Below are 22567 nucleotides of genomic sequence, written 5' to 3' on the forward strand. Positions count from 1 at the left end.
CAGTCAGGTTTGTGGATTTTGGGCAGGAGGTAGAAACGGCGGTGCGGGGTTGTGGGACTATGAGGTTGGAGACGGTGGATGGAAGATCCCCTGAGGTGATGAGGTTCTGGATGGTCTGGGAGATGATGGTTTGGTGGTGGGAGGCGGGGTCATGGTCATGGCAGTAGGAGGAGGTGTCCGCGAGCTGGTGTTTAGCCTCAGCGGTGTAAAGGTCGGTGCGCCAAACTACTACCGCGCCTCCTCATGCCTCGCACTTTCCTCATTCCTGAAGAAGGGCTTATGCCCGAAACGTCGATTCTCCTGTTCCTTGGATGCTGCCTGACCTGCTGCGCTTTTCCAGCAACACATTTTCAGCTCTGATCTCCAGCATCTGCAGCCCTCACTTTCTCCTATGGGAGAAGAAAGAATAGTGAACTCCATGATCTGCTCATTTGGAGGGCCTCCTGTGTTGTAATAGTCCTATGTGATGGAATACTGTCCACTTTCCCAAATGAATGCAGCTCCAACAGCATTCATTTGGGTCTTATTTGGCTACTTTCAGAGACATTGTCTTTCATTGTCCTGCTGTTTGTCTGTGCAGGCCTGGATGCCACTTCTGGTACAGCTGCCAAACATATCATGTGCAGATAAGTTTCTGGTTTATATTGCTGTCATTATAGCCCTTAATTTTTTTTGAATGTTAGGACAACAACCTGAAATTTAACTCAGTGATGATTTCTCTATTAGCTAATGCAAAGAATAGGTCATTAAATGCAGTTGCAAATATTTGATGAATGGTCATAAAATGGAAATCTTGTGATGAAGCATCGTGGCAATGTTAGTTTGTCCAAAAACCCTTTCTAAAGCTCCAAGGGATGAGTTGAAGTCCCAACAGGACAACATGTTTGAAGAAAGGACAGAAAGAATGCAATGACAGCTAGTTTGGGTTCTGCCAGGGCCACTCAGCTCCTGTCCTCATGACAGCCTTGGTTCAAATGTCGACTGAAGAGCTGAATTCCAGAGGTGAGGTGAGAGTGACTTGTCCTTCATATCAAGACTGCATTCGATTAATTGTGGCATCAAGGAGCCCTAGCAAAACTAGAATCAGAGAACAATGAACAGAGAGAATTACAGCACAGGAACAGGCACTTCACCCTTCCAAGCCTGCACTGATCCAGATCCTCTATCTAAACCTGTCACCTATTTTCTAAGGATCTGCATCCCTCTGTTCCCTGCCCATTCATCTATCTGTCTAGATACATTTTAAGTGACGCAATCGTCTTCATCTCTACCACCTCTGCTGGCAACATGTTCCAGGCTCCGACCACCCTCTGTATAAAGAACTTTCAATGCATATCCCCCTTACACTTTTATTTCTCACTTTGAACTTGTGACCCTTAGTAATTGAAGCCCCTGCTCTGGGAAAAAGCTTCTCGCTATCTACCCTGACCATACTTCTCATTTTGTAGACCTCAATCAAGTTCACCCTCCACCCACCCACCCCCCCCACCCCCACAAATCTCTGTCTTTCTAATTAAAATAATCCTAACTTACTCCATGTCTTTTCATAGCTTACGCCCTCCATACCAAGTGACATCCTGGTGAAACTCCTCTGCACCCTCTCCAAAGCATCCACATCCTTTAAGTAATGTGATGACCAGAACTGTACACGGTATTCCAAATGTGGCAGAGCCAAAGTCTTATACAACAGTAACATGATGTGCCAACTCCTGTACTCAGTATCCCATCCAGTGAAGGAAAGCATGCCTTCTTGACTGCTCTATTGACCTGCATTGCCACCTTCAGGGTACGGTGGTACGGCGGCACAGTGGTTAGCACTGCAGCCTCACAGCGCCAGAGACCCGGGTTCAATTCCCGCCTCAGGCGACTGACTGTGTGGAGTTTGCACATTCTCCCTGTGACTGCGTGGGTTTCCTCCGGGTGCTCCGGTTTCCTCCCACAATCCAAAAATGTGCAGGTTAGGTGAATTGGCCACGCTAAATTGCCCGTAGTGTTAGGTAAGGGGTAAATGTAGGAGAATGGGTCTGGGTGGGTTACGCTTCGGCGGGTCGGTGTGGACTTGTTGGGCCGAAGGGCCTGTTTCCACACTGTAGGTAATCTAATCTAATTCTAAATCTAATAGACCTGAGCACCCAGATCTCCATGTACATCAATTTTCCCCAGGGCTTTTCCATTTACTGTACAGTTCACTCTTGAATTGGATCTTCCAAAATGCATCACCTCGCATTTGCCCAGATTGAACTCCATCTGCCATTTCTCCGCCCAACTCTCCAATCTATCTATATTCTGCTGCATCTTCTGACAGTCCCTTTCACTATCTGCTACTTCACCAATCCAGTGTCATCTGCAAACTTGCTAATCAGACCGCCTATACCTTCCTCCAGATCATTTATGTATATCACAACCAACAGTGGTTCTAGCATGGATCCCATGGAACACCATTGGTCACAGTTCTCCATTTTGAGAAACTCCCTTCCACTGCAAGTCTCTGTCTCCGGTTGCCCAGTCAGTTTTATATCCATCTAGCTAATACACCCTGGACCCCATGTGACTTCACTTTTTCCATCAGCCAACCATGGGGAACCTTATCAAACGCCTTATTGAAGTCCATGTATATGACATTTACAGTCTTTACTTCATCAATCAACTTTTTCACTTCCTCAAAGAATTCTATTAAGTTGGTAAGAAATGACCCTCCCTGCACAAAACCATGTTTTCTCTAACTGATAAGCCCATTTTCTTCCAAATGGGAATAGATTCTATCACTCAGTATCTTCTCCAGCAGCTTCCATACCACTGACGTCAGGCTTACCGGTCTATAATTACCTGGATTATTCCTGCTTAAATAAGGGGACAACGTTGGCAATTCTCCAATCTTCCGGGACCTAAGCCATGTTCAAGGATGCTGCAAAGATATCTGTCAAACAATGGGAATCGTTGGTTTGATTCATATCTGGCATATAGAAAGATGATCATGATTGTTGTAGATCAGTCATCTCAGAGATCTTTGCAGGAGTTCCTCAGTGTGGTTTCCAAGGCTTTACTAAGTTCAGTTATTTCATCAATGTCTTTCCCTGCATCATAAGGTCAGAAGTGAGGATGTTCACTGATGACTGCACAATGTTCAGCATCATTCTCCTCAGATACTAAAGCAGCCCATGTTCAGCTGCACAAGATTTGGATAATATCCAATGGCAAGTAACTTTTGCACAACACAAATGCCAGGAAATAATCATCTCCAATAAGAGACTTTCTAACCACTGCCCTTGACATTCAATGGTGTTACCATCACTGAATCGCACACTGTCAACATCCTGGGGGTAATCATTGACCAGAAACTAAACTTGTCTCACCATAAAAATACAGATCAGAGGCTAGGAGTACATTGATGAGTAACTTACCTCCTGATTCCAAAACCTGTTCATCACTTAGAAGACACAAGTCAAAAGACCTATTGCCTGGATGGGTGAAGATCCAACAACACTCAAGAATTTTGACATCTTACACGACAAAGCAACTCCTTTGATTGGCATCACCTCCACAATCATCCACTCGCTCCACCAGCAATGCAAAGTAGCAATAGTGTATACTATCTACAAGATTTACTGCAGAAATTCATCAAAGATCCTTAAGTAGTACCTTCCAAACCCACAACCAAATGCATTAGAAGGATAAGGGCAGCAGATACATGGGAATACCACCACCTGCATGTTCCCCTCTAAGCCACTCACCATTCTGACTTGTTCCTTCACTTGCTGGGTCAAGATCCTGGAATTTCCTCCCTAAAGGCTTTGTGGGCCTGCAACACATGGACTGCAGCATTTCAGAAAGGCAGTTCACCACCACCTTCTCAAGGGCAACTAGGGAGGGCAATAAATGCTTGCCAGTCAGTAATGCCCATATCCCATCAGTGAATTAAAAAAAAATCTGCTGGCCTTCACATCACTTCAGAACTATTGCAATGTGGTTCAGTCTTTTTTGCACCTAAAATGATCCAGCAAGCCATTTGCTTGTATCAAATCACTAACAAAAACTCAGATGAGAATAAAATTGCTTAAACCAACTGGCATTGGTTCTAAGTACTGTGTGTGCACCTACTCCATACGAACTGCACTAGCTCAAGGAGACTGTGCACCATTACTTTAATTGAGCAGTTAGGGATAGGCACAGAACTGGCCTTGCTATTGTCACACATATCGAGTCAGTTAAAAAAAATTGCATCCAGTTAAGGACCATTCTGCTTTTTGAGGCTTGAGGAGACACTTAGATGCTGGAGCAGTATCTAATTTCATTCCTCAAAAGACTAAGTTCCCAATGGAGAATAAAAATGCCTTTTACAATATTGTTTTAAGCTTACCTGGAAAAATGTGCCAGGGTTAAATGGCAAATGTATAGTCCTGATGCACTTCCATCAACAAGCTCACCTTGGAAAGAAAGCTCATCACAGCATCAGAAATTTTCAATGATTGACAGTCAGTTGTTTGAAAAACATGTTATTGCTTTGTGGAGAAATGTTAAAATCATGTGTAAGACTAATGCTTATGATTAGACTCTGTTGTTATCCCTTATATGTTTTCTTAATAGAGTGTACTTTCAGAGATGCAAGGACAGATAATTAATTCACTTTCAAAAGAGAGGGATTATTTTGAAAAAATAAACAGCTTGAAAGCTGGGATCACAGAAGAAAGGTAAATGCTGTCAATTTTAGTCAAAAATATTAAATAAATGTTTATTAGAGCCAAATGCCTAGAAATCCTGTAACTCCCAGTGGAAAAATAGATGAATAAGACATAGGAGCAGTTGTAGACCATTTGGCCCATCAGGTCAGCTCTACCATTTAATTAGATCATAACTGATCTGATTCTCATTTTCACTTCCTACCTTTTCCCAGTAACCTTGGATTCCTTTACTGATTAACAATGTCTGCTCAGCTTTGAAAATGTTTACTAACCAGCTTTTACAGCTCTCTATCATATAGAATTCCATAGTTCTGGGAAGGAAATCACTCCTCATCTAACTTAAATGGATGAGCTCTTTGCATCTACCCTGTTGAATCCCTTGATAATCTGATGTATCTCAGTAAGGTTACCTTTCATTCTTCCAAATCTCAAAGAGTACAAGTCAACATACTCAATCTCCTCTTAATAAAATCCTTCTGTACCCAGGATCAAACTAGCGAACCTTCTCTGGAGTGCCTCCAATACCAACATATTTTCTCTTAGATAACAGAATCAAAACTGTTCACAGGTTAGAAGTACAGTCTGATTGCTACCTTGCATAAGATGATCCCTATTTTTATATTCCATTGCCTTAATAAAGGCCAACATTCTCCTTGCCTCTGTATTACCCATTAAACGTCAATATTTGCTTTTTGTGACCCACCCACCAATCCCTCTTTATTGCAGTTACTTTCATCATACAAATAATTAAGATATATTGTAAATAATTGTGAGTGCAACATTGATCCTAATAACGCTCCACGTATTGCCATCTTGGAAGTGCTCTCTTCATTCCTCCTCTTTGTCTTCTATTAGTTAAGCAATCTCTATCTATTCTAGTTTACTTCCCCAACAACATGAGCTCCTAAATATTAAGTAGCTTAATGTGCTGTACCTTATAGAATGCCCTTTGGAAATTTCAATCTACTGGTTTTCCTGTATTTACCCTGCTCATTATCCCCTAAAAGAACTGTAATTAATTTGTCAGAAATTATTTCCCCTTCATGAAGCCTTGCTGACTCTGCTAGAATGTATTATGTTTTTTTTTAAAATACTCTATTATATTCTTTATAATAGACACTAAAAATTTTCCTCATAGTGGGTGAGGACACAGATATCAGGTACCCTGCACATATGTGGTGTTGTCCCACTGTTTTACAGGTTGTCTTCTCTTGTAATGACATAAAGGAGACAAATGATTCAGACACAAGTAAGTAGCATAACTGTTAGTACTGGAGCAATTGGGGGAATGGTCTTGAGATTTTTCAAGGGAGTGACATGGGATCATGGAGGGAATGCAGAGTTAGTGGTGTGGGAGAATGGTGGTGTCAAGAACTAGTGAGAGAAGGTGATGTAGTAAGGGAAGATATGTCAGAGCATGAGATTTGGTGGAATGTCGGTTCAGTGGGAGACAGAGAGTGAGTGTGAGCTAGCACAGACTAAAACATGTCACTCACCCTGATGGAACAGGGTTATTGACGTTCTTTTGGCAGTTCAGAGCCATCTTTCAATCCCTGGAGACAGCAATCATCCATGAGGAAATCCCTGACCATTGTGTGGTGGTGTGGCTTCCTCTGACATTCCTTTAGGAAGAGGAATACTCCTTGCTGCACCATCCTGTCAAGCACAATTTGCAAGACCTTGTCGAACTTTCCCTTCTCAGTGATCTCTCTTCAGTCTATCAAAAGGAGCATGACATCTGCAAAATGCCAGTACTCCTCAAGGTGCACAGTAGGCTTTGAAAATTGACAAGTAAGGCATGCTGGTCTTCAGATGGATATCTGTTGAGTCGTGAGTTTTCTGGGAATTGCCCAAGATAATTTGAGACTGAAATTGAACATGAAGTCTACATAGGAGTTGAGTTGGCAATTATTATGGCGAATTCGATAAGATATGGCAAGAAAACTTGCTGGGTCTCACAGTGAGATTCCTTCTGAAAGAAAACGAATGCAATTTGATTCAGCCCTATATTTCAAAAGAGAAATTAAATGTGGATGTCATGCTTCTGTTATACATGGCTTTGTTGAGACCACACCTCAAATATTATGTAATTTTAGTCTCTTTATTTAAAAGGGATGTAAATGCTCTGGGGGTTACTGTGAGAAAGTTTACTAAGTTGGTACTTGAAATGAGAATGTTGCCTTATGAGGAAAGATTGAACAGCTGGCTTGTTTGCATTAGTTTGGAAGAGCGAGGATGCTTAGAAGATACTGTTCTCTTTAATGGTTGTGTGACTTTGGAAATCTCTGCATAAGAGGATAGTGGAAATAGGGTCCTTGAATTTTTTTATGGGAGAGGATATAGAATCATAGAGTCCCTATAGTGCAGAAGCAGGCCATTCAGCCCATCAAGTCCACACTAACCCTCTGAAGAGCATCCCACCCAAACCCAACCCCCTACCCTGTCCCTGTAGCCCTGCATTTCCCACGACAATTCTGCATTGCCACTCCATCTAACCTGCACATTTTTGGACTGTGTGAAGAAACCGGAGCACCCAGAGGAAACACACGCAGACACGGAGAGAATGTGCAAACTCCACATAGACAGTCGCCTAAGGTTGGAATTGGATTCGGATTCCTGCCACTGTGAGGCACCTTGCTGCTAAATAGACTAATCATAAGGATTCACCATTAAAAGTAAATAAGAATGGAATTTAAGTGCCAATGGATCAGTTATGTTCTTTTATGAATGGCAGGACAGGCTTGAAGGGCTAAGTGGTCCCATCCTCCTAATTTGTATGTACATATGTATGCATGCCTCAAACCTTACCATTTACTGTACATAACATCCTTGAACATAGTCAGGTGGTAGCCGTTCAGAGACAAGGGCTATATCTCCATTCTTTGATGATGTCGCCTCTCTGTCACTCAGCCACATGAGCACATGATAGGAAAGCAAGAACAATACAGTACTATGGAATAGACTTTCAGCATGCTTAAGAAAGAGTTTCACTAATAGACAATACCCAAGACACTGGTGGAGTGGCAGGGATAATCTGACAAATGCTGTCAACCTGAGAAAGCTGTTTGTTTGTGCTTGATAGAGCTATTTTCATTCCCTTTGGGTGATACCTGGGAAATCTTAGTACAGGATCTGCTTGAGTATAGATTGTTGAACTGATAAAGTACAACAACCACTTTTGACCACTGATACTTGATCTATGATGGCAGCAGTCTCTGTCTGCATGTCGTTGTTGAAACTTTATTGCTGGAACAGCACAGCAGGTCAGGCAGCATGCATGTCAACAAGCATGAATATTGTATGAAAGATTTGATGTTCAAAAATGCCTGCATTTTTTTCTTGTCATTGATCAATATCCAGTGATTATCAGTCATTCCTCCAATAGGGCCACTTTCTCCCTATCCACTCAATTGAGATCCTTCTTGATTTTGGACACCTCAATCAAAGCTCTTGTCAACCTTCTCTTGTCTTGGGAACAACCATAGCTTCTCCAATCTGCTTACATGATTAGAATCAAACCTTTCTGGAACCATTCTGATAAATGTTTTCTGCAACTTCTCTGAAACTTTTCCATCTTTTTAATCGCAGTGTTATACTCCAGAAAGAAACCATTCAGCCAAATGTGTCTGTACTGGCTCTCAAAAGAACATCATGACTTAGTGCCATTCTCTTGCATTTTCTTAATATACTTGAACATTATTTCTATTTGAAATAATCATCCAATCCCTCTATTGAACCTACTTCCAATAGACTACAAAGCAATGCATTCCACACCCGAATCACTTGTTGTGTAAAAAGAGAAGAACAATCCTAGTCTCACCGATCTGCCTTCATAACTATAGTTTCTCGTTCATGGTACCATTTTTGTAAATCCCTTTTGCATTCCCTCCATGTGTTCACATCCTCTATATGGTGTGGTACCCAGGACTGTACACAGTCCTGTACCTAAGGTCTAACAACTGTCTTATTCAAATTAGTATCACTTCCTTGTTTCGTACTCTTATGCTCCTGTTAGTAAAATCAAGGAGACTGTCTGGTTTATTAACTGCTCTCTCCACCTCTTCTGCCACCATCAATGATCTATGCATGTATACAGCCAGATCCATAGACTCCTGTGCAAACTTTTACAAATGAACACCTTATGCTGTATTGTCTATCCATGTCCTTCCTACCAAAATACATCACCCCACACTTCTCTGCACGGACCTTCATCCAGTCTGCCTATTTTGTAAATGATGTTCGTTTTATTGGTTGTTGGTATTCGGTCCTTTAGGTTCATCAGTTGCTGTTTCAGTGTGTTGGTAGTTTTGTACACTACCATGATGCCAAGGGGTCAAAGTAGTGTGATGGATGGTAGTGTGGTCAGAGTTTCTGGGCGTGTCTACTTGTTTGGGTTTGTTGTTTAAGAATCGGTAGACGATGTTTGTCGGGTAACTGTTCTTCTTGAATACGCTATATAGGTATTTTTCTTCTGCTGCTCGTAGTTCCTGGGCGCTGCAGTGTATTGTGGCCCATTAAGTAATGTCCTGATACAGCTCTGTTTATGGGTGTTAGGACGATTGCTTCTGTAGTTAGGTATTTGGTCTGTGTGTGTTGCTTTCCTGTAGATGAATGTCATTTACAAAATACCATGCAAGGACTGTAACAAACACTACATCGGAGAAAACTAGCCACCAGGATACACAAACACCAACTAGCCACCAAAAGACAAGACCCCTATCAGATTAGATTCCCTACAGTGTGGAAACAGGCCCTTCGGCCCAACCCAACCCTCCAAAGAATAACCCACCCAGGCCCATTTCCCTCAGACCAATGCACCTAACACTATGGGCAATTTAGTATGGCCAATTCACCTGACCTGCACATATTTGGACTTTGGGAGGAAACCCACACAGACACAGGGAGAATGTGCATACTCCACACAGACAGTCGCCTGAGGCTGGAATCATACCTGGCCTCCTGGTAAGGATATCAATGGTATTCTTACAAACGAAGAAGGACACCACTTTGGCTAGGACAACTCATCCATCCTAGGACAGGCTAAACAGAGACACGCATGGGAATTCCTAGAGGTTTGGCATTCTAACCGGAACTCCATCAATAAACATATCGATTTGGACCCCATTTAATATCCTCTGAGAAAAAGAACCAGAAATGATATCACCCACCTTAAGAAACCAGCACATAAATAGAAACCAGGACAGAACACCAGTACATAACCGGAGGCTCATTGATGATGTTACCTAGCATGGTGAAGAAATATTTGAAAACAGACCTGCTAGCTCAGCGAGCAAACTTACATTTACGAGCATGTTGCCAGGTATGGAGGGTTTGAGCTATAGGGAGAGGCTGAATAGGCTGCGACTATTTTCCCTGGAGCATTGGAGGCTGAGGGGTGACCTTTACAGAAGTTTATAAAATTATGAGGGGCATGGATAGGGTAAATAGGTAATGTCTTTTCCTCAATGTGGGACAGTCCAAACCTGGAGGATATAGGTTTAATGTGAGAGGGGAAAGATTTAAAAGGGACCTAAGGGACAACTTTTTGAAGCAGAGGTTGGTGCATGTATGGAATGAGTTGCCAAGGAAATGGTGGAGGTTGAAACGATTATAACATTTAAAAGGCATCTGGATGGGTATATGAATGGGAAGGGTTTACAGGGATAAGGACCAAATGCTGGGTCTAAATTTATGTAGGTTATCTGATAGGCATGGATGAGTTGGACCTAACAATCTGTTTCTTTGGTATATATATCTGTGACTCAGAGCACACCTGGCTTTGCAGCCTCTCGGTTCAACGTGATGGTCTCGCGACCTGCTGTGTTGACCTCTCCGCAGCCCAACATGGCAATCTCTCAGCTCAGCATGGCAGTCTCTTGGCTGACCTGGTATGTGACAGTCTGTTGGTCTGGCTCAGCAGTCTCCTGGCTTGGCGTGGTGGTCACTCAGCAGCCGAGAATGGCGGTCTGTCAGTGGCCCAGAGCCTCAAGGTCATGCCCGGCACAGTTTGGAGTCAAGGCCCAGCACAGACTAGAAGCTAGATGCAGGGATGGATTGGTTTATTCTGAACTTTTTACTTCTTTATTTTTCTAATTTATTCCAATGATCTGTAATGCTGCACTTTTTATTTCTTTATTTTTCTAATTTTTTTCTTCTCTAAGAATTTGGACTTAAGAATCTGTACCTAGGTACCTTTGTAAAAACCAAAAGAACTGTGCATGCTGTAAATCAGAAACAAAAATAGAAATTGCTGGAAAAGCTCAGTTTCCTCAGTTCTGAGGAAAGGTCATTGGACCCAAAATGTTAACTTTGATTTCTCTGCACAGATGCTGCCAGGCCTGCTGAGCTTTTTCAGCAATTTCTGTTTTTGTAAATACCTTTGTACCTCGGATGGCACTGTAAGTGGTGATTTGTAACCTTTTACTACTCGTGAGTACATGTGGCAATAAAGCTAATTATAATTCTACTAACTTGATACCAAGTAGTTCCAGAGAAGTGGACCAGGCAAGACCTAGAGACAAGCAGTCAGCATCACCAAGAGGTGAGGATAGGTTCATGTGACAGATAGAGAGCTAGGTTCCTTGGAGGAAATTGAAACTCGAGGGAGGGGAGGTTGCAAGCCTGGGATGAGTGGCAGCAGAGGAGATAAAAGTTCATTAAAATTCTAAAAATTGAGGCTAGTTGGAGCAACAGATAACCCCAACATGAACCCTGCCAGAATTTGCATAAACTGCGAAAATCGCATCAGCGCATGTAGGGACTGACTAAGTTCTTTGTCTTCACATTAAATCTATGTTAACGAAAAGTAAATGTTATAGCATTTTTTTTTAAAACTTAATTAATTTTCTACTTGACTTAAATTTAGGATGAGTATTTTAACTGATGGTAGAAGCAGAAGATGACCAGGGAAAGAGTGTGGAACTGGAAGATACTGCTGAGGTTTTCAATAAGTACTTTGTATCTCTATTCACTAAGAAGGATGATGTAGGTATTGAAATCAGAGAGGGGTATTTGACCAAATTAGCATTGACAGAAAGGAGGTTTCAGCAGCCTTTAAAGTGGGTACATCCTTAAACTCAGATGATATGTATTCCAGGCAGCTGTGGAAGTCACAGTAAGAGATTTGCTCTGACATTAATTTACAAATTCTCTCTGGGCACAGAAGAGGTGCCAGAGGCTGGAGGGTGGCAGATGTGATTGCTATTATGAAAGAAATGATAAACCAGAAAACTCAGGACAGTGAATTTAACATTTGTGGTATCAGTACTACATAAAATTCTGAGGGATAATAATTAATCTCCACTTGGAGAGGTAAAGTTTAATCAAGGATAGCCAGCATGGCTTTGACAGAGGGAGGGATGTCTAATAAACTTGATAGAATTTTTTGAGAATCTGACTAGAATTATAGGTAGTAGCATTGCAGATTACTTAGTCTCAGTAATTTCTTTGGCAAGGTTTCTCATGGGAGGAAAGATTAGAGTCCATGGGATCTAGAGCAGTTTGGCAAATTAAGTCCAAAACTGGCTTTGTGGCAAAGGGCAGAGGGAGATAGTTGAAGTGATAGTTCTTGTGACTGGAATTTTGGGTCTAGAAGCAAACAACATTGTTCAGTGTGGATCCTTTGCTGTTTGCAGAGTACATGAATGTGGGAGCCATGATCAGTAACTTTGCAGATGACAAGGTGATGCCTTTTAGCAGGCCTAACAAAGCATGGAAAATAAGGCTAGTGGTAGGGCCTTGGGAAGTACAAATGATCAGAGGCACCTTTGTGTGCCTCTCAATCGGTTCTTGAAGGCAGTAGTGCAGTTCGATAAGATGATTATGAAGTCATGTGCAATACTTGCCTTTATTAATCAAGGAATTGAATGCAAGCTGAGAGAAATTGTGTTGGAGCTGTATAAAATAATCTGTTCACTTCTGGTCTCTACACTACAGGAATAATATAATGTCACTGGAGAAGATGCAAAGAAAGTAGATTAGTATGTTGCTTGGACTGCAGCATTTTAACTAAGAAGAGAGACAAGAGAAAATTGGTTTGTTCTCCTTACAGCAAATAAGGTTGAGGTTGTGGAGCAGGTGGGGAATCCTGATAGAGGTATAGAAAATTATGAGTGGTATAGGGACAGTAAGTAGGAAGAAATGGTTACCCTTAGTGCAGAGAGCAAACACAAGGGAGCATACATTTAAAGTTGAAACTTTATTGCTGGAACAGCACAGCAGGTCAGGCAGCATCCAGGGAACAGGAGATTCGACGTTTCGGGCACAGGCCCTTCTTCAGGAATGAGCAGAGAGTGTTCAGCAGGAGAAGATAAAAGGTAGGGAGGAGGGACTTGGAGGAGGGGAGTTGGAAATGTGATAGGTGGAAAGAGGTCAAGGTGAGGGTGATAGGTCGGAGTAGGGTGGAGGCGGAGAGGTCAAGAAGAAGACTGCAGGTCAGGAAGGCGGTGCCGGGCTGGAAGGATCCGGCTGAGACAAGGTGGGGGGAGGGGGGATGAAGAAACTGGTGAAGTCCAAGTTCATCCCCTGCGGTTGGAGGGTTCCCAGTCGGAAGATAAGACGCTCCTCCTCCGACCGTCGGGTTGTTGTGCTCCTCCTCCGACGGTCCTGCTTTATTGTTCCAGCAATAAAGTTTCATCTTTGATCTCCAGCATCTGCAGACCTCACTTTCTCCAGCATACATTTAAAGTAAGGGCCAGGAGGATTAGAGAGTATTTACAAAAATAAACCTTTTTCACTCAAAAGGTGGGAGTTATCGTGGAGCTCACTGCCTGAAAGGGTGATGGGGCAGAGCCCTCACAATATTTAAGAAGTCAGAGTATGTAGGTGAGATCTTAAATGAATACTTCTCACCTGTATTCACAAGCGTTGTCACTGGGGCTTTCACTTGGGCTGGTGAGGATTTGTTAGAGTGAGATCAAGTCTGATAAATTTAATTGACATTTTTGAAAAAGTGACTAAATATATTGATGAGGATAGTGCAGTTGATGTGGACTCCATTAAAGCCTTTGATACAGTTCCACATGGAAGGCTGGTTCAAAGGTAAGAGCCCAATGGATCCAAAGCAAGATGGCAAACTGGATCCAAACTTCTCGTCTTGCAAATAGGAGACAAAGTACGACGAAAGGAAAATGCAATGATAGCATTTATTTTAAGATGGCTACAATACAGAAGCAGGAATTATTTAATATGTATTAATAACTTGGACGATGAAAGTGAATGTACTTGCAGAGGATACAAAAATAGATGGGAAGGCAACTGATGAGACTGATACAGTCTTCTGAGGGATATAGACAGATTAAGTGAACGGGCAGAAACTTGGTAGATGCAACATAATGTGGAAAAATGTGAGACTGTGCATTTTAGGAGGAAAAAAAGTGAAGCTGAATATTATTTAAATAGAAAAACATTACAGAAAGCTCTGGTCAGACTGTGTTTGGAATATTGTGAGCAGTTTTGGGTCCTCCTTTTTGTTAAGGAGAATCCAAAGGAATTTTTCAATACATTAAGGATAAAAGGATAACTAGGTAGAGAATAGGACCCCTCAAAGATCAGCAAGAGAGCCTATGTGTGGAACTGTAGGAGATGAGGAAAATACTAAACAAGTACTTTGCATCAGTGTTTACTGTGGAGAAAGACATGGAAGATACAGAATGTGGGGAAATAGATGGTGACATCTTGAAAAATGTCCATATTACAGAGGAGGTGGTGTTGGATGTCTTAAAATGCATATAGGTGAATAAATCCCCATGACCTGATCAGGTGTACCTTAGAATTCTGTGGGAAGTTAGGGAAGTGATTGCTGGGTCCCTTGTTGAGATTTGGATATCGATAGTCACAGGTGAGGTGCCGGAAGACAGGAGGTTGGCTAACGGGGCGCCAGTCTTGAAAAAAGGTGCTAAGTAAAAGCAGGGAACCATAGACCAATGGGCCTGACATCACTGGTGGTCAAGTTGTTGGAGGGAATCCTGAAGGACAGAATTTACAAACATATTGCTAGGCAAAGACTGATTAGGGATAGTCAACATGGCTTTGTGCGTGGGAAATCATGTCTCACTAACTTCATTGACTTTTTTGAAGAAGTAACAAAGAGGATTGATGAGGCCAGGCAGGTGGACATGACCTAAATGGACTTGAGTAAGGCATTCGACAAGGTTCCTCGTGGTAGACTGGTTAACAAGGTTAGATCACATGGAATACAGGGAGAACTAGCCATTTGGATACAGAACTGGCTAAAAGGTAGAAGACAAAGGGTGGTGGAGGGTTGCTTTTCAGACTGGAGGCCTGTGACCTGTGGTGTGCCACAAGGATCGGTACTTGGTCCACTGCTTTTCATCATTTAGATAAATGATTTGAATGTGAACATGGGAGGTATAGTTAGTAAGTTTGTAGATGACACTAAATTTGGAGGTGTAGTGCACAGCAAAGAAGGTTACCTCAGAGCACAACAGGATCTTGATCAGATGGGTCAGTGGGCTGAGGAATGGCAGATGGAGTTTGATTTAGATAAATGTGAGGTGCAGTATTTTGGAAAGGCAAATCAGGGCAGGACTTATACACTTAATGAGAAGGTCATGGGGAGTGTTGCTGAACAAAGAGACATTGGAGTGCAGATTCATAGTTCCTTAAAAATTGAGTCACAGGTAGACAGGATAGTGAAGAAAACATTTTGTATTCTTGCCTTTATTGGTCAGCACACTGAGTATAGGGGTTGGAAGGTCATGTTACGGCTGTACAGGACATTGGTTAGGCCACTGTTGGAATACTGCATTCAATTCTGGTCTCCCTGTTCTGATGATGCCACTTCCAACAGGGTACCTCACACATGGCCTCCTTCATCCTTACCTGAGGATTCTCCCTCTAGTTAATAGGGCCATCAGCAATGTCCAACCCATTTCCCCACCTCAGTCCTTACTCTTTCTCCCTTTTCCCGGATCAACAATAGAGTGTCTCTTGACCTCACTTTCCACTCAAACAGTGAAGGACTATGAATATATGTCCACATCAGGATGGCCTGTGATTTGGAGAACAAAGTCACTTGATGTAACAGATTCATGACTAGCGACAGCGTGCAGACATTAAAGCTAATAGCAGATTGAGGGTTGAGAAATGATGTGTAAGTGGGCCTTTGAAAAGCCCTTGTGTAAATGGCACACTTGTGGCCTGTCTATGATCCTTCATTACCAATGCTGCAATGTTAAGAGTCACCGAAACTAGGGTTAATGAGTCACCCATCTTGCCCGTTCAAGTTATTATTTTACTTCTCGCCTGCATTTTGTTTGTAGTTGACTTTTTGAAATTAGTTCAAATACTTTCAACCAACTGCTTTTATGTGGCCTCAATGAAACTAAAGTTGTTCTCTTCTATTATGTGCCAAAAACGTTGCTCCAATGGTAACCGACAAGTATTCCTGACTGGCCTTCTGGCTGCCAGGTATTCTCAGCTTCTTCACACACTGTTATGACTGCTACATTATTTTGTTTCAGTTAGTATTAGTTGTTATCTTCTATAGTAGTCCAATTTATTTAACTCCAGTCCACGTTCACCCCAGTCCCCATCTCACATTCTAATTCGCTGACATGCCTTCATCAGGAAATTATTGATTTTTATGCTAATGAACTAACTCTAGAAAATCAGCTGGGTTAATCCGTGAAGATAACGGATTAGCAAAGATGTACACGCTCTGTATCATCACCAATACAAGCATCAATTGGAAAAGCCAAACCTGTCCACAAGTTCTTTAAACCGAAAGCAAGGTAATTGATCCTGTTGTTATCCACCATGTCTATGAATTGGCAGTTTAGAATCTATAAAACGATATAATGCAGGATTTAAACATGTGGAATGCATTTTTGCAAACTGGACTTGAGCTTAACAACTGACCTCAAAGCACAATGAAAACCAAAGTTTAAAGTTGGAGCACTCATAGCTCTTACTGTATTTCCTGGCACAATTGAACCAGGTTACTTTGTCATCTTGAATGAAAAATGTCTCTCCATCTTCTCAGAGCTCCTCAGATTTAAGGGAATTCCATGTTATCTTGACAGGTTTTGTGGGTCCCTATCAGCTGCATGCCCACTCCTGTTCCTTTTATCTGGTCTCCTGCTCTTAGAATAAGTCTCAATGATCTCTGATTTCTGTTCCTAATTTAGCCCAAACTTTGTAGCCTCAGGTTCCATCTACTAACGGCCTACACCAAAGAGTTATACAGGCTGACCAATTCTCCTGCTTAGCATTCTCCTGCACTATCACCTGATAATGTAAGTGTGACCAACAGAACTTTCAGGTGTGTTCTGCTTCAATGCCCCGCAGGAAGCAGGGCCAGCATCTGGTCCTATTCCAAAATCAGGAATTAGAATGCAGTGTTCTGTTCATATTCTGTTAACAAGCAGGTGGGAGGCAAATCTGTGGCTGTAGCTGACAATTTCTGACTAATAATGGTATATGGTAGCTGACAGTGTCCAGCATTAAATGCATGTCTCTGTATCTGGGCTTATTAATTGATTTCAAAGTAATATTTTTGTTTATACCTGTATGTTTTCTACACCTTCAAATGAAATCAGTTACAAGGAATTGCCACAATTTACATTTTGCTATTTATAGAATTAATGCTACATCGTTTAGCTGTGAACTGATGTAAATCAAGAGAATTGTCAAATTTCAATCAATAATGACTAATTCTGTTATGTTATTACCAACTGAACTATGGAAAGCAGCTTTTAACATTTCTGTTTCTTTTCTCCCAGAAAAAAACATGAAAAGCTGTTTTCGGATTACAATATCCTGTTAGCAGAGAATGAAACTATTTCACATGACCTAAATAACAGAAATGCAGAAATTAAAGATCTTCAAAGAAAACTGGAAGTAGGTAACATAATTAGCAAGTGATTTGTTGCAGCTGTCGAGAGTGGGGTGCTGGAAAAGCACAGCAGGCCAGACAGCATCTGAGGAACAGGAGAATCGACATTTCGGGCATATGCCCTACATCAGGAATTTACTGCCAATCCCAGATTTTTGTGGTGTCCAAAAATTATTTAAGACTTAATAAATAATCGGCATGTATTTTTTTTAAATCATGTGTTTTGACTATATAGGGAAGATTCCACTGGTAATTGAGCCTCAATATTCCATAAGCTGTGACAAATGCGTGCACACCCAATTAAACAACTGAGGTAGGCTCTTGTAGTGTAGTGATTGTGTCCCTCTCTCTGATGCAGGAGATATAAATTCAAGTCTTACTGCTCCAGAGATAAAAATCACACAGCACCAGGTTATAGTCCAACAGATTTAATTGAAAGCACTAGAGTTCAGAGCAGGGCTCCTTCAGGTAGCTATGGAGCAGGACCACAAGACACAGAATTTAAGGCAAAAGATTATAGTATCATGCAACTGAAGTGATATATTGAACAAGCCTAGATTGCTGTTAAGTCTTTCATCTTTTAGAATGGGTTGAGGGTTTCGGTTCATTAATATGTAAATCCCAGAACTTCTTTTAAGTCACATTCTCAAGATAACTTAAGGTTTTATTTAAAAGAAAGGTAACATCTTAGCTCAGACAATGCATTAAAGGTGTGAGGTTAGAGTCTGTCTATCTAGTCTTGAGTCAGACTGGTTCTATTTCCAAAGTGAAATTTATAAAATATTACATGGATCGACTGCCTGCAGATTGTGCACTTTTTGAGCAAAATAGAATATCTGCAAACATAATTCTGCAAATACAAATTCACTCCATAGACGTAGATGTGTCTGTGCATGCATGAAAAAGAGAGAGACTGAGTGAGCAAGTGTGAGAGAGTGTGTTGTGTGTTGGACTATAGCCTATGTTGTGTGACTTTTAACTTTGTCCACCCCAGTCCAACACCAGCTACTCCACATCATGTGCTCCAGAGAAGTGTAATAATATGTCTGAAGAGGTTGATTAGGAATATTCGAAAATATCTTCAACTCAATTTGCCTGACTAACTGTATTCAGAACAAAATCAGCGCCAAGTTCATCATTAACAGTAAAATAACTATTTATTGTGTAGACACTGATTCCCAAATACATGCCAGAGAAAAAGGATTACTTATCGACCACGCAACTCAATGGTACAATCCTAAGTACAAACTCATTCAAGAATAAGACAAACAAAAGACCTGGTGTCACAGTCTGACACAATTATGGGTGGAAAAATATACATAAGGAGAACTACTTTTGTCAATCAACTGTATGTACAAGATGTGTTGTTGCTCAATTTTTAAAAAAATTTAGCAATGATGGCAGTTTTGTCTATAGAGTGATAGTAATTCTCTGATTCGTAATTGATTGGGTAGACTTTGATATTTACTTGGATTAGAATTCTTTAATCTAAGTTTTGATCTTCTTTCACTCACCCAGAGGGAAGGGAGGGATGTTTTTGCTAGCTCTGGATGTTTCCACCTACAATGCTGTCACAAGTCTGTGACAAACTGCAGTTCCACCAATCCTAATTCTGCAATTAAGCAACCTTAGTTTAAGAGCTTATTACTGTGCTGTATGACTTTATGATTCGAACTCCTGGTGCCACTCTGTCTCATTGTAACAATATGACCTCTCCAAAAACAACATTGTCTTGTAGAGCTGAAGATATGCACCACATGATTTGTTAAGTTGCAGAGTTCTTGTGGTACTCGATCAAAATAACAGCATCTTATTTCCTATCCAGTTCTGGTTCAAAAAGGAAAAATATATGGTCCCTTACAATGCCTCCTCAACAGGGGCTGAGGCAAGCTAATGCCACTAAAGCCAGCCTTTACATGTTAAAGGATACGTACACTGAGGCTGAAGTATTTGGTAGGGATTGTTGTGAACCACATTCTATATGAAAAATAACTTATTAATAGTACAAGTTTGGGCAAAAGCAACCTCCAAGATTTTCCAGTGTAACACTGGTCTCATTGCAATATTGCCTTGGTTGAGCAAGGGACGGGTAGCCTAATGCTACTCCTAATTTGTATATGTTTGTATGACTTAGGTGCAGTACCACAAAAAGTTCAAATGACTTCATTGACTAAGAATGGTCAAAGTCAATGAACGTTAACTTGTAGTCCATAGCTGTACATGGTCAACCTCCAAGAGAATCAGCAGTCTCTTACATGGAGAGCCAGCAGCTTTCTACCAGCCACGTAACATCTATTGAAATAGCATTGCACTGTATTACCAGAACAGACAAAGTCACAAAGGTAATAGACACTGGGAGAATCTATAAAGTTGATATGTTGCATTTATATGCACTATGGTGAATTGTACATTTGGTTTAGAAAGTTTATTTTGTTAATTTTTATTATTGATTCATGTTCAGGAGAATGCTGTGAGTAATAGAGGCAAGTTAAAGGTTTGAAAAGGTCAGGGTGAGGCTGCATTTTAGGCTGTGAATCCCCAACCTTCAGCCTCCCATCTCTTCAGTCTGGAAGAAGGTGCCATGCTTGAGAGCTGCCAATATTCAAATGGCTGAACAGGACGATTTCCTTCTCCCCAGTCTTAAACAATGCACCAGTGTTCATCTGGCCACCTTGCCAAATACATAAATTAGGCGTAGAAATAGGCCACTCAGCTCTTCGAGTCTGCTCTGCCACTCAGTAAGATCATGTCTAATTTAATTGCTCCACTGTCCTATCTTCTCTGAAAATATTTCAAAACCTTATCATGAAACCATCCACCTCTGCCTTAAACATATCTAAAGATCCTTCTTCCACCACATATTTATGAAGAGAATGCCATGAACCCACATACCTCTGAGAAAAAAAAATTCTCCTTATCTCTGGGCAACCCCTTAATTTTAAACAATGACCCTTAGTTCAAGATTCTGTCACAATTTGAAAAAATCCTTGCTTCATCCACCCTGTGAAGACTTCTCAGGATCTTATGTTTCAATCAAGTTACATCAATTCTTCTAAACTGCAGTGGATACAAGTTTAACCTGTCCAAACCATCATTTCTGATATCAATCTTATAAACCATCTCTGAACTGCTTCCAATACTTTTACATCCTTCCTTAAATAAAGAGACCAATATTTTGAACAATAATCTGTATGTGATCTTACCAATGCCCTGTGTAATTAAAGCACAAACTCCCTACTTTTGTATTCAAAATCTATCACAATAAATGAATGAATCTATTACCTTTCCAAATTACTTGCTATATCTGAATACTAACCATTTGTAATTCATTCACAAAAATACCTAGGTCCCTCTGCATCTCAGAGCTCTGTACTTTCTCACCATTTAGATAATAACTTTTTTATTCTTCCTGCCAAAATGGCCTGTTTCACATTTCTCACATTTATACTCCATTTGCCAGATTTTTGCCCATACTTGACCTATCGATATCTCTTAGTAGCATCTTTGTGTCCTTTTAGCAACTTAGTTACCTACCTATCTTTGTATTAATCAACAAAGTTAGTTTCTGTGCTTTTGGTCCCTTTATTTAAGTAATTTATATAAATAGTAAACAGTTGAGTCCCAACACTAACCCCTGTGACACAACACCTGCTCCTAGCTGTACCTTCCGTTCTTTGGCTATTACTGTAAAACCCTAACCTACTTGACAGTGATCCATTTGCCTACATCATTTAATAGGCCAGAAGCAATAATCTTCACATAGTAATTTAATCCTGAAATATGTCAATGCTGGATGAAAATGCAGTAATCATCTTATGTATTACCTTAATGCCTGTCTTGCAGGTGTGCTTGTTTGACCTATTATTCTTACGCAATGCACTACCAGTGCCTGCAGCATGTATGGCTGAAAGCTGTTAAATTTCTCTGGTAGGGACAACAAACAGCCTTGCAGAAAGCCTTCAAGTACATCTGTGCTTTGAGGACCTAGCTTTGGACTGCACTCACCTTGATAGAGGTTGGAAAGTCTGGGCTATGAGGCATCAATAATGGCATTAATTGAGTGTTTGGAACACAAATGTTGTCATCCTAAGAGGAAACAGGGTAGCACAGCTACTGCCATATAGCAACACCTCAGAATTTTTTGTCATCTGCTGAAGCATGACTGCAAGATTACAATGACACCCTGTGCGTCATTACATTTGAGTTCCACATCCACAACAGCATTTTTCTGCACCTGCATGCCAGCAGCCAAGAACCTCTGAGCTTTCACTGCAATTCTGACAAATAAGATGAACTCTGCCGGTGCTGCAGTGGAAGCAGAGGCAAGGACCATCAGGTGCTTCAAAATGATCTACTGGTGCCATGTAAAAAAAATTGCAGATAGCACAACTGGTTGAGGAGGAATCAGAGATACTTCAGTCTGATTTGAACAAGTTGAATGAGTGGATAAATCCATGGCAGAGGTATAATTTGGATAAATGTGAGCTTAGCCACTTTGTTAGTGAGATTGGGAAGCAGATTATTATCTGAATAGATTGGGAAAAGGGGAGGTCCAATGAGACCTGGATGTCCAAGTAAACAGTTGCTGAAAACAAGCATACATATGCAGTAGGCAGTGAAGGTAAAGAATATGTTAACCTTCACAGCAAGAGGATTCGAATAAAGCAGCAGGGATATATTGCTACAATTGAATGGGGCCTTGGTGAGACCATGCCTGAAGTATTATGTGCAGTATTGATTTCCTTATCTGAGGAAGGATGTTCAGTCTGTGGAGAGAGTGCAACGAAGATTTACCAGATTTATTTCTGGAATGACAGGACTGATGTGTGCAGGGAGACTGGATTGGTAAGGTCTCTATTCACTGAAGAATGAGGGGGATCTCATAGAAACCTATAAAATTCTAACAAGACTAGACAGAGTAAATGGAGGAAGGATGTTCCTGATGACTGACTGAGTCAAACTGAAATATGGAGAAATCTCTTCTCCTGAAGAGTGGTGAGTCTGTGGATTAAATGTTTCCACAAAAGCAATA

The 22567-nt window shown here is 41.1% G+C and overlaps 1 protein-coding gene across 1 annotated transcript in view; it reads left to right on the forward strand.

Moving 5' to 3' along the window:
- sycp1 (synaptonemal complex protein 1) overlaps positions 1 to 22567 on the forward strand; it is a 374769-nt gene that overhangs the window by 210671 nt on the left and 141531 nt on the right. The window contains exons 16-17 of the mRNA XM_043716250.1: positions 4585 to 4688; positions 17423 to 17540. Of these exons, the coding sequence (XP_043572185.1) occupies positions 4585 to 4688; positions 17423 to 17540 (222 nt within the window). The remainder of the gene's footprint in view (positions 1 to 4584; positions 4689 to 17422; positions 17541 to 22567) is intronic.

The sequence above is a fragment of the Chiloscyllium plagiosum genome, chromosome 26, assembly GCF_004010195.1.
Source record: "Chiloscyllium plagiosum isolate BGI_BamShark_2017 chromosome 26, ASM401019v2, whole genome shotgun sequence".
Classification (NCBI taxonomy): domain Eukaryota; kingdom Metazoa; phylum Chordata; class Chondrichthyes; order Orectolobiformes; family Hemiscylliidae; genus Chiloscyllium; species Chiloscyllium plagiosum.